The sequence below is a fragment of the Paralichthys olivaceus genome, chromosome 1 (genome assembly GCF_024713975.1).
Source record: "Paralichthys olivaceus isolate ysfri-2021 chromosome 1, ASM2471397v2, whole genome shotgun sequence".
Classification (NCBI taxonomy): domain Eukaryota; kingdom Metazoa; phylum Chordata; class Actinopteri; order Pleuronectiformes; family Paralichthyidae; genus Paralichthys; species Paralichthys olivaceus.
Window position 1 is genome coordinate 30,813,712 of NC_091093.1, and position 12,846 is coordinate 30,826,557.

General features: G+C 45.9%; 1 protein-coding gene across 8 annotated transcripts in view; it reads left to right on the forward strand.

Moving 5' to 3' along the window:
* Window positions 1-12,846, forward strand: part of LOC109646560 (golgin subfamily B member 1-like) — a 29,525-nt gene continuing 16,679 nt past the window's right edge. For 2 of the 8 annotated variants that reach the window (XM_069527605.1, XM_069527633.1), the window contains exons 1-17: window positions 2-380; window positions 2,404-2,463; window positions 3,391-3,546; window positions 3,823-3,960; window positions 4,373-4,486; window positions 4,836-4,991; window positions 5,292-5,468; window positions 5,569-5,691; window positions 6,121-6,234; window positions 6,366-6,669; window positions 6,894-7,009; window positions 7,147-7,264; window positions 7,468-7,559; window positions 7,643-7,794; window positions 10,657-10,807; window positions 11,077-11,167; window positions 12,614-12,747. In XM_069527605.1, coding sequence (XP_069383706.1) covers window positions 2,419-2,463; window positions 3,391-3,546; window positions 3,823-3,960; window positions 4,373-4,486; window positions 4,836-4,991; window positions 5,292-5,468; window positions 5,569-5,691; window positions 6,121-6,234; window positions 6,366-6,669; window positions 6,894-7,009; window positions 7,147-7,264; window positions 7,468-7,559; window positions 7,643-7,794; window positions 10,657-10,807; window positions 11,077-11,167; window positions 12,614-12,747 — 2,181 coding nt within the window. In that variant the 5' untranslated portion in view covers window positions 2-380; window positions 2,404-2,418. Of the gene's footprint in view, window positions 381-1,545; window positions 1,927-2,403; window positions 2,464-3,390; window positions 3,547-3,822; window positions 3,961-4,372; window positions 4,487-4,835; window positions 4,992-5,291; window positions 5,469-5,568; window positions 5,692-6,120; window positions 6,235-6,365; window positions 6,670-6,893; window positions 7,010-7,146; window positions 7,265-7,467; window positions 7,560-7,642; window positions 7,795-10,655; window positions 10,808-11,076; window positions 11,201-12,613; window positions 12,748-12,846 lie in introns of those variants that run through there. The other 6 variants (XM_069527588.1, XM_069527617.1, XM_069527611.1 and 3 more) reach the window with 6 other exon arrangements.

Consider the following 12,846-nt stretch of genomic DNA (forward strand, 5'->3'; position numbering starts at 1 on the left):
AAACCCTTTATATTAACGTGGCCCTCAGGGGCCCACACATCACGCGGGAGGCTGGTCCAGCAGAACGGAAGTGACCTGCAGGTGACTTCCTGCTCTCGTCAGCAGAATCACGTGATGAATAAAAACACAACTTCACGTAAACAAACCTCTAACGTGTCTTTTCGTATTCACGAACTCTTCTCGTGTGAATTCGTAACTCACGATCATTCCGCTCAGACTCGCCTTCCTGCGGGACGTGACAGTTGTGCGCATGCGCAGTGCTGGTGAGCGATGCTCGTCCCGGTCGCGCTTTCATCGCTTTGTGGAGTAAAATGTGAAGGAACGCGCTTCTGTGGACGGAGCCACGTGTCGGCTGGATTCTCCCCGAAGCTGTGAATCCGGTAAATGTTTCAAAATGTCCGCTGAAGCTCGACGAGCGGGTCGTCGAGGAGGAGACGCAGCTCGCTGCTAGCCACGTTAGCATGTAGCCACACAGCTGTCGAGCCGGAGTTAGCAGCTAGCTGGGTTAACGTTAGCTGTGGTTTGTTGAAGTCACCGGGCTGACTGTGGACGTCCTGTCCCCCGGGGCCGGGGGCCTCCTGCCCCGGGGGCCAGGTGTGAGGCCTCTGCCGCCACGGTTAGCAGCGCAGGTGTGTAAGCTAGCACAACGTAGCTAATGTTGAATCATGGGCTGAGCTGGAACTACTTGCAGTGACTCCGGACTTTGAGCGGAGAGGTTTGTTCTCTGTCTGTGAGGGAAACTGAGACACGAGCTTTTAACAGAATCTGCTGGTCTGTGTCCTCAGTGGGACGACATGTCCCCTGAGCTGCTTTACTGATGGAGAGAGAGAGAGAGATGGATGGATAGAGGGATATGTATTGACCCTGAGGGAAGTGTAGGCCTCCAGTAAAACACAGTGCATCACACCAGAAGAATAAAGAAGATTAAATTCTCTGCAGTGAGAGGAAAGTCTCCGGAGCTTCTTCAGACCTGAAGTCATGTGCAGGTGCAGATATGTGGACATCTGACAGACGAGATGTAAATAAAGACACGTGATCTCTGCAGCTTAACTCAACCACTCACCTGGACCCTCTGGAGACTCTCCTGCTGTGTGTGTGTGTGTGTGTGTGTGTGTGTGTGTCTGGACTTCATGCCTGAAGAAACTTCAGTGGAGTCTTGTCCATATTTCTTAAACGTGTCCTGTGTGAGAGGACACACACACACACACACACACACACACACACACACACACACACACACACACACGTGTCCTTCATCCTGTATCTTAGAACACACACATTGTGCAGCTGGAGTACGGCTCCACCTTTTATTTACACCCGGTGAGAAGACGGCCTGAACCCTGTAAACTCTAAACTGGTCTTCAAAGTACTCTGCTGCTGCTGCTACTACTCAGTACGCGATAATGTGAGTTCATGACTTGCTAATTAATAAAGTTAACAACGATTGATGATTCCTGAAATACTCCAGATTTCTCCGCAGCTTTCAGGACACTGGTGTCTACTGTGGAATCGAGCGTGACAGAAGCAGTTCGACCTGATTTTTCTGCTGCGTCCCGTGGTGTGTTCTGCAGAGTGAAGGATTCAGGCTGACACCCTGTCATTGTACATTGTGTTGTACAGGTTGTGGCCTGGTCATGGTCTTCTGGCTGCTCCCAGCACAGGAGCCACACCCGGCAGGCTGGTGTTCAACAAGGTTGTGTCTTAGCGTGGCTGAAACTGTAACCTGTGGTAAAGTAAACACTGGTTCATGATTAGCTTTGACTCTCGGAGTCACCTGACTGACTTGGCCTGTTTTCTGAGGAAGCCAGATGAGCTGACCTGAAAGCCTGCATTCCTCAGAGTATTATCTGCCCGGGCGTTCGTAAATATTTCAGTGGAGGAGCGGAGCCTCGTCCGACTACAACTGCAGGAGGTTCTGTCTGTCTGGTGCGTTGCTGTGGACGCAAGTCCTCTGTCAAATTTATTGGATGAGCGGCTTTAGACAGACTACCGACGGACACATGCTCTTTGGAGGCTCAGCCACAGTTGAGAGTTTTAATGTTTCTGATGTTAAATCTTTTATTTTAAAGAATAAACAATGAGATGAACGTACATGTGCATTTATTTATATCGTACATAAGAAAATTATGTTTATTTTATATAATTCTGTTATTTGTATTTTCTTTTTATATTTAATTATAATTAAGTTTATGGTTACATTGTAAAATTACATCTGTTTAGGATTTGATAATAATCTTAGCAACCATTGAGAATTCTTCCCCAAAAATATATTTATCACCAATATTATCAGTAATGGCTTCAACCCCAAAAAATCAGTTGTGCTCAGACTGCACACCAACAGTTCGTGACATTTGTAGATTGTTAATAAAGTATTTACTCTGTGTGTGTGTGTGTGTGTTGTAGGTCTCAACTGAAACCATGCTGAAGTGGCTGTCCGGTGAAGAGGGGGAGCCTGGGTCTGCAGTACGTTCACACACGTTTGTTTTTCATGATTAAACAGTGGGATCGTAATCAGTGAAGAGATCTGAGCCTGTGACACTGTCGTCAACAGTCACTCATCAAACTGAAACATCTTTTCATTAGTGTAACGCGTCATAAATGTCCATCACTACATTTAAAATTCAGTATCCATTATTAAAGACCTGCATCTCAGAGAGTTCTGGAAGCTTCAGTGGAGCAGTTTCATTTGTTCAGAAGAAAAACCAGTGACAGGTCTGCGTTGTGTGTCATGTCCTGATAAACTGGAATTAGTTGGAATGCTGAGCACAGGACTTTGACTCAGACAGTCACAGCTCACACTTCCTGTGAGGGGGAATCCAGCTGAAACCCTCTCGGCCTGTTTACTCCGCAGCAGACGTCACTAATACGACCGCTGTCCGTAATCCGGACACATAACTGATGGGAACTGTCACATTTTGACACAGTGCTTTTTATTTTTATCGGCACAACTTTTGTTGCCTTGAATTGTTTGGCGTTAATTAGGCGACCCAGGAAACACACAGACAGATAGCATGTGTTGTTAATCACCTAACGCCACTGATCCAATCAAATCTGTGATTTCTGATGAGGTAAGTCAGCGCAGTTTTATTCATGAAGCACACTTCACACACAGGTAGGTTCAATGTGCTCGACAGTGACTTTTAAAACAACAGAGACAAAATCATGAATCCATTTAAAATAAGAAAGTTTAAAGATGATTTGTAAAACTTTTTCAGTTTGTCAAACAAACACACTCAGTATTTCACTTTGTATAACGTTACAGTCATTTACCGGCACGCTTGTTCCAACACCAGCTGGGCTCATACATTTGTTGTATAGACAGAATGTGATTGTGTCACATCTCTCAAAATGAAACCTTTTGTGTGGTCACCATCTCGTCTGCGTCCTCAGGGCCCGGGCTCTCCCCACAGGGCCGCTGGCGGTGGAGAGCTTGCTGTAGAAGAAATGGCCGAGCGGCTGACCCAAACTGAGCAGCTGGTCACTCAGCTGAAGGAGTTGATCCGAGAAAAGGATGCAACGCTCTGCACCAAAGATGAGCAGCTCAAGGTGACGACAGTTTCCCCTCTGGAGCAAAATTCACTAAAAATTCATCTCTTGACAAGTTGCAGTGATGATCTGATGGATTTTTTTGGTCTTTTTGTGCAGGACACATGTTATTTATGAACACATCTCTGATTACTTGTGTCAGATAGGGACCATCTATGCTGTGTGGATATAATGAATCAGCATTTTACATTAAGTAAAGCCCCACGGCGGGAGCAATATTAATAATGATGGTATTACAGCAGCTGATGGGAGCTTTTCATGTCCTCTGTGACTCAGGTGGAGAAGGAGGCGTGTGATGCCAAACTGTCAAAGCTGCGTCTCCAGAACAAGGCCAAGGTGACGTCCCTCACGACCCAGCTGGAGGAGCTGAAGAAACAACAGGGAGGTCAGGTTACACCAACACACAGCAAGAAGGTACAGTCCCGCTCGTATGATTAGAAAGATGGATGATAGTTTGATAGACCTGAGGAACATGTGAGGTTTATTATCCATGTGAATATGATCTGAAACTCATCACATAAACTGTTTTCAGACCTGCACTGAAATCTGGAACTTTACACGTAGAAGACGAAGACGTCAACTCGGAGAGACGAGGAGAATTTCTGGTGTTCGTGTCTGAAAACAGTTTATGTCTCAGATTTTATTCTGACATAATTTAAATCCCAATTCTGACTTTAGATGAAATCTGCAGTGTGAAGTTAAAGTAGCGCTGTTCGATGACGTTGTTATGGATCATTTATGAACAAACGATCTGGAGCGACAGGAGCAGTCCACGAGAGTCGTGTTTCTGTTTGTCCCACACGTGTCATTTGATATTTATGTGTAGGGATCATCAGAAGCAGGAGAGCAAGCCAGTCGGGGCAAGATTGTCTTACTGAAGAAGAAAGTTGAGGAACTAGAACAGCAACTTGCACAAAGAAACAATGAACTGGAAAACAAGGTAACGCTTATTCATGCTTCACATTTATTCTGTTTTTAGTTTCCTTATTATATTTACTCTTCACATGACTCCAATCAATTTGATTTCACATTCAAAAAGATGAAAATCTTCTGGTTTTATTAGAAGTCTTTGAAATGGGCACAGATGCTTGGATCAGTGACTTTCAGTATCACAAACCATGAAGCTAATTGTGTTATAAATTAATTTAATTAGATGTTTTCCTCCTGTTGTCATAGTTAGTTGAACGAGGAACGATGTGTCCAGAGGCAGTCAAGCGTTCAAATATCTCTCTCTTCTCTTCTGGACATCTCTTCATTCTTTTTAAACCAAAAACTTAAATTTACTCCAGCGGAAGGAGGTGGAGTCACAGCGGCAGCGAGGCGAGGAAATGGACACGATGCTGACAGAGAAGGACCGGAAACTGGCGGAGAAGGAGGCGTACATCGTCCACCTGCAAACAGCATTGGCAGGAGATCAGCCCATCTCACCTGCACCGCAACAAAAGGTCACGTACCTAAAGAACATCATCTCGGAAACACTTGAGATTCATCCACACTCATACGACTTAGTTTTAAAACCAGATCAGAAGTAATCTCCACTTACTGGACACCAGATGAATGAAAAAACATTGATCCACATTTAAAATTAAAACGTATAAATGTGGCCTAAGAAACAAGGAACAACAGTAGAAGCTACATTCCAGGTTTTCTGCTTTTTAAATTCAGTTCAGTGTATTTATATTTTTGGGCGTTCTCTTTAGGTCAAATGCAGTTGTTGATGCTCAGCTGTGCTTTAACTCCTGTAGGTGGAGGACGGCGGAGCAATGCAGGAGCTCCAGCTGCTGGTGCAGAGTCTGACCAGGAAGGTGGGAGAAGCAGAGGAGCGCTACAGTCTCCTGCAGGAGCAGACGGAGAGCCTGAAAGAGCTGCTGGTCACAGAGAAGGAGCAGTACGGTCAGAAGGAGAACATGTACAAACAGAATGTAGGTTTTTAAATCCTTCAGGTGTCACATTATCAGATCTTCACAGGCTCAAACGCACAGCGATCGTGTCTCTGATGATTCACCACTTACTTGTTTCTAGATCCAGACATTCAAAGACATCATCATTCAGAAAGATAACCAGCTGATGGAGATCAACCAGATGCACGAGCAGGAGCTCTTCAAGCTCGCAGCAAAGTCTGATGCCAGCGCCGACCTGGAGCAGGTAGTGACATCACTCATCTCCAAACGAATGACTGAGGAGCCTGTTTATTTAAACGTCTGTTTTTCTCTTGAAACCTCTTCTTACAAACTCACATCTGTGGAGAGGAGATGTGAGAGTTGCTCACAGCCGTCAAGTTACCGCAGGAGCCAAATGATTCAATGTCCCTCATCACATGACTATAGCCGAAAAAACTGTCCAGAATAATGGGTCCGGACCTTTTCTGTAGTGTTGGCATGATGTTAGCATCATGTGAAGGACGCAGCTGGAGAGACTCCGGGTCGGACTCGTCCACTAAAACAGGACACGACGTATAAATTGTCTTGAGTCTCTTGCCGTCTTGATTGTCTGAGCTTGACTGGGGACAGGACTTCAGCCCACTCTGACCCTGGTGCAGCGCCATGCTTAGTAACGTGTGTTTTGTCTCCTCAGCTCTTGAAGGCTCTCAAGCAGAAGCTCCACGAGAAGGAGGAGGTGCTGCTGGGTAAAACGCAGGTCATTGATGTTCTCCAGGGAGAAGTTGATGGAAGGGACCAACAGATAAAGGTCAGGAAACACGACACCTCTACGCTTGTGTAAACACCGAGTTTTTTGTTTCTAAACTGAAATCACACTTTCTTCCCCACAATGTTTTTATAATGTTCTCGACTGTCCGTCATCTTTTCTTCCGCCTGCAGGAGCTGACTGAGAGGCTCCGTCGGCTACAGGTTGAACGAGAGAGCATGGCGTCCAAGATGGAGGCAGAGAAGCACGTGATGCGAGCACAACTCCGCGATCTGATGGAGAAACAGCAGGCAGAGGTCCAGCGACTGACCGAGCAGCATCGCTCAATGATGGACCAAGCCCAGCAGGATTTCCTGGAGCAGCTGGAGGAGCTGAGGAGGACCTCGGTAGCAGCGCCACCTGCCAGTCAGGAGGCCTCAGCGACGGGAAGCACGACTGCTGATTCAGCCTCCATCCAAAGAATAGCTGAGCTGGAAGGTTATTGTCTTACATCATCTTTTCTTTTGATAAAATGATTTTTATCAGATTAAATGTTCTCTGCATCAAACTTTCCAGCACATTTAACTGTAAACCAGGTGATGTCATTTAAACCATATCTTCAGAATAAACAGTGTCATAGCTGTAATCGTAGAATGTTGAGGTCTAAGAACAATCAGTGAGATCTCGTCACTAAATGAAATACATTTATTCTTCTTTTGCAGCAAAAGCAAAACAAAAAACGGACGAAGCCAGCAGATCAGAAGCGAAGTTCCTGAAGATGAAAGCTTGGTCGAAATCTCGGATCAGACAGTTGGAGGATGAGCTGAAGAAAAGCCAAGTAAAATGAACAATCGTGTTCTTTTCTAGAGAAGCCTGGAAGATTTTCACAAACCTGTCATTCTCTGTCCGATGTATTTTTTCCACAGTAACATGATAAACAACCCGTTTAAAAGATGTTGACTTTTCTCTCTTCAGGCCGGAGACGCCCCCCCGGATCTGACGGCCCTGCGGAGTCATATCACGGCACTGGAGGAGGAGAGGGAGGAAAACCTCTGGAAGGTTGAGCAGTACGAGGAGCTCAAAACAAAGAACGGTAACAAAACCAAACGTTGGACATTTGATCCAGATCAGCTGGAAATCCACATTTGTCAGTTTGTTTTTTGTTTCTGTCGATTTAATGACATTTTTGATCTGTTTCCGTCTGAAGAAAGTGAAATCAAATCCCCTCCAGACTCTAATCTGACAAAGGCGATAATGTCCCTGCTGACTTTGCTAACGTTGGATGTTTTGTGTTAGAAATGCTGGAGGCTAAGCTGGTGGTGTACGAGGAGCAACAGAGGACTCTGCAGGCGGACCTGGAGCAGTTCACCAAGAGGGCCGCCTCTCAGGTCAGGGGTCCGGCATGTTTATTTTTTAAATTCTCCTTCGGTTATGATGCCTCCTCACTGTCTGGTTCGCTCTCTGCTCGCAGGCCAGTGAGTCAGGAAGTGCAGATGACACTCAGAGTCAGGTGTTGGAATGGCAGGAGATGGTGGCGGAGGCTGTCAGCGCCAGGGACCGGGCCAGGGAGGAGAAGGTTGCCATGACCCTCCGCATCAGCCACATGGAGGAGGAAAGAGAGGGTAAGAGCTTCTGTTAGAGCAGCCATCCTCAATTTACTTAAAATCAAATTCTATATTTTAGTGTGGGACTTTAACCCAGTGATGAGATCCGCCTGAGCCTGATTACACTGGTAGTGACTGGAGAACGAGAAACACTGTGCACGTGGGAGTTCTGTTGACAGGACGCACGTACGTCAGACAGGATTCTTTGGCGCGCTCCATAAAAAGCCTGGTTCGGACTCTCGGCTCAGAAAACGAGTTCCAGTTTAAATTCCTCTCAACATTTCCACACCCACCATCAAACTTTGTTTTCGTCTGTGTTGCCCACTTGTTGTCTGACTGAACATCATTTTCTTTTTCTTTGTTTGGTAACGGGGAGCGTTTGGTTTGACCCTGTGCTGCCTCCCATCTCATGGACCTCTGCCCCCCCCCCCCCCACTCCAGCCCCTGCTCCAGGGATGGGAGCAGCCACACAGAACAGTTTCCCATCAGTTTTGTGCATGCAGGCTCCTCCTCCACACCTTCAGCGCAGCTCCTGCTCACTGCACTCTCTGCAGTTCGCCTTCACTTGAGCCGAGGCTGAACTGCAGGCAGTGCAGTGGCAGGCTGCGCTTTAGAGTCCGCCCATTTCCTTTCTCCTGTGTTGTTCCTCTTTTCCATTCCTTCACCTCTTTCTCTTCTTCTCTCCTACTTTTTTTCATTTTGATTTCTGGTGTTGTCACACTAAAATAATAATAGTAATAACCTGGTATCAAATCGAACATGGTGTTTTTTCTTTTGTGGAGGAAACTAAACTCGCACTAACTCGGGGAAGAGGATGACCGTGAGTTCCTGTGCCTCATGTGGCATCACATGCTGCAGACACTCAGTGACAAGTCAAGTAGAATCTCTTTCTCTGTGTTTGTAGCTTCATTTTGCAGAAGGTGGAGAAGAAAAGATCTCATTCATGACATGAGTCACAGGGAACGTGTTTTTTAAATGTTCTAAATGTGACTTTTTCCTCACAAACCTACACACAAAGATACTTTTACATTTTTAACCAATTCTAAACTGATTCGTTCAGCCTGCGTCCAGTTCTGTGTGTAAACTCATTTATTAAACCACCTTTGTGTTAGCACACCTCATGTATCGTTACAATCACTGACTCCATGTTTGTTGGGGTTGTGGAGCTCATGGAGAAGTCTGTTGTAAATCCACCTGTTTCCTCAGTGAGTTACACTTCTGGGAACTAGGAGGCGCAGTTTTGCCATTAAAGGCCCGTTAACGCCCCCACACTCTCACACAAACAGGGGTCAGAGGGCAGGAACGGTTCCCCTCCAGTGAGACGAGCTGCCGCTCTGAATCAGAGACGCTAACACTTTGAGCCGCTGACACAAAACAAGAATCCTCTTTAACGTGTCAGACCTAGTTAGCTGGTAGTTACGGAGCGACGGGCTGCACCTCGCTCATGTTCACGTGCCGCTGGATTTAATATGACTAACGTTCATCGGTCTCTTGTGTTGCACAAGTTGCTGTGATGTTGTTTTTAGAACGATGATGTCATACGTGGTGTCACACTGAGTCAAACAGCTAAAACAAAGACTTCAGCTTCTGTACCTGCTTTGCTTCTGCTTTGCTGCTGCTTTTCTAACAACTGGAACTAAGAACTCTGTGCACAGTGTCTGTTGTGTTATTTATAACCAAACCACAATCATTAAAGGTAATGATTTTGGGGGGGGGGGGGGGGGGGGGGGCTTAATTAAGTAATTACCCCCCTGCTTTAAAGTTCTCTAATACGACTTTATGAGTTAATCAAACTAATGAATGGGGTTTGGTTTCATGAATAATACTTGATATTAAATCTTTTCTGCTCTTACATCCTCCTGATACAATCCCTGCTGCTGTGGTCAGTGTAGGTGAGATGCTCAGTGTGAGGCCGACCAGCTCGACAAACTGTTTTCAGACATGAAACACAAACTTCAGAAAACTGCGGCCATGTCTGAAAACAGAAATAGTTAGTGCAGATAACGTGACGCACGTTCTAAATTATATTCAGTACACGTCTCTGTTGTCGTAGTGTTGTATTTGTGCATCCCTTCTGAATAGAGCGTGTCACCACACTGACCACTGCTTCACCCACTCAAAACCTTTTTCTTTTCCTCGCCCACCTTTCGCTTTGAGCTGCCTCCCTCTCCCTCCACCCACACACCTGAATCCGCCTGTTGTCACAAAACAGATGGGAACGTGTTTTGTTCGGTCTAATCTTCCTGGCATTGCCCTGCTTGCATCCTGTTCGGCTAAATGAAATTCCAAATCGTATAAAAGCACGGTGAGAATCCCCCTCAGATCTGCACCCCTCTGGTGTCGCTCTAAATAACTGTCTGGTCTCCCTGTCGAACCCTCAGCGAGGAAACGTTGGCTTTAAGTGTGACTCATAAAAACGGGTCCTCTCCTTCCTCCCACAGCCTCTTCTCCTGCTCGTCTCCCACATGTTTGAACGCTGTTTTGTTGCTGTGCATGGCTCTGACCAGAATGTTGCTTCTGAAGTGTTTCTCAGGACCTTTATGCAAAAACAAAAGTGAACACATACGTGGAATTTGAGTAACTTTCTCTTTCTCCATCCTTGACTCTGTCGGTCTCTGTTCTTCCCTCGCAGTCTGTCGGGATGTAACTGTTTTCTATGTCGCAAAGTTTATTTGTGATGTTGAAAGTGCCTCATCTCCCTCTTCATGGAAACCATCAAACACCATCTGTGCCATCACACTTCTTCTCCGCTGTCCATCTCTGTCAGCTCGTCCTCACATTATGTCTTTCACTCTGCCGTCACTGTCCAGTCCATTTTATACCCTCCTCCCATCCATACACACATCCTCAACCCAACCTCCCCCTTTCCCTGTGGCACAAAACTGATTGAGGATGACTGGTTCTTTCCTGGCTGCTCCGATCCAGCACTGGCCTCTCGGCAGCAGGAGTTGGAGGAGGAGCTGGCTCAATCTCGGGGGCTCGGTCAACACAGGGCCAAGAAGCTAACGGCTCCGGCTCAGCGAAGCCTGCAGGTACGTGCACACGCTGACACACAAAAACATTCTTTATGAGTGTGTGAACTAATATTCACATGATTTCATTGTCAAACATAATCTCCACTTTCTTTTTCCTTTTCAATGATGTGCATGAAGCTGGAGTGCTTAGCTTAGCGTAACATAAAGACAGGAAGCTAGCCAAAGATTTAAAGAGACGACCTCTGATCTGTTTCAATCTGCACAATCAGAAAGCTTTTAAAAACCTGTCGCTGCTCTCGCTGAGTTAAGTTTGTCTCCCCCTGCAGGAGGACTTTGAGTTTGACGGACAGGTCCCGTTCCAGGACCCTCGCAGCACCTCGGAGAGCACCACCCCGATGGAGGGGGAGAACATGGGAGGTTGGTGGCCCGAGTACAGTACTCCCGATACAGGTGTGAGATCCCTAGACAGTTTAAACCGGCATGCGCACGGTCATCTGCACATTACTTTGGGAAACTTAAGTTGCCTTTGGGTTGGTATTTTTGTTTTTACCATAAAACTCCAAACTTGTTTTACTGAGTGTTGGATTGTGGCTGTTGGTTGGTTTTATCTTTTTTTTTCACCTAACAACATTGTGAATATGAAGCCTGGCTTTTCCATCCTGGGTTATTGTGTTCACGTTTAATTACAATTCGCTTGGTTCAGTTTGACTTGTTTGGGTCAAACTCTAACAAGCTCTTCCTCAGTTCATCAGAACTAACTCGGGGTTTATTTATTGAATCCAGAGAGTTGAACATTCATTCATTCACTGGTCTCCATTGTCGTCCGTTGACAGTATTTTCTTTTGACACGTGCATGCTGGTTGAGCTGGCTAGTGTTTGTTTGGTTGACTTCACCCAATGCACTGAACTCTTGTGAGAATGTATAAATGTAGGTGACAGGATGTTCCTCATCTGTGGTAAGTTTGGTTTTTTTCCATTGTTTGCATGTTCTGCTCATTTCAAGTTTTTCTCATCCTGTTTTTGGTCTTTTAAGTGACTTCTTATCCAAAAGCCAAAAAATACATCGTCAAATATCCAAGAAACAAAATAACTACAGGAAAAAATACACAAAATGAAAATTCTAGGTAGTTTTGTTCCAGATGGAAAAACTAACTGATGTAAGTTTTGGTTGTTTGGAGCAGTTCATGAATCTGCACTTTTCTCTTAAGCTGTTTTCAGACCTGCTCTGTATTCTGACGTGTTCCTCACATGTTCCTCACATGTTCTGTATGTGAGAACAAATGTCAGAGTCTCTGGACATGTTCTGGATCTTCTCCTGCAGCCTCTAGTAAAACATCCGTAAAACGTCAGAGTGAGTCCATGTGAGAAAACATCTGGAACTGAGGTTTCTAACACGTGACGGACGTGAAACTGAAGAACACAAATGTCTCAGGATGAAGAAGAGGAGCCGTACACGTAGAAGACGAAGACGTCCACTTGGAAAGACGAGGAGGTTCCAGATGTTTTGGTGATGAGGGCCGACACCTGTGACGAGCTGTAAACAACAACACTGATCTTTACACAGCAGAGTTTAGACGTCATGTCCCGCCTCCTGCTGCTCTACAGGCTCCACCCCTCACCTGAATGTCCCCACATGTTCCTGTTGTTGTGAACGAGTCGACGATCTGCTGCTCCACAAACACTAACTACCAGTTTTCTGGAACATTTCTGGAGTTCATGTCTGAAAACAGCTTAATACACTAATTGGTTTCTCCTTTAAATCTTCAACCGTCTGTACATTTTGCGGAGTTTAATTAGTTCCACCTCCGCCCTGTGATGTCACCAGGACCTGTTCTCACCTGTTCTCTGTCCTGATGACTGCAGGTGGTTTGCGGTCTGTGGTGGAGGAGCTGGAGCTGGAGAGGAATCAGCTGCAGGAGCAGATCCTGAGTCTGGAGGAGCGCTGTCAGGATCTGGAGGATCGACTGCAGCTGCAGGCGCGGATCGAGGCGTTGCAGGTAACCTCACGGGACACGAGCTCATCCAACAACACGCCACCTCCTAATCCAGCATTTGTTGTGAAGATGTAATCTGAGTAGATGCTGAGTGATTTGCAT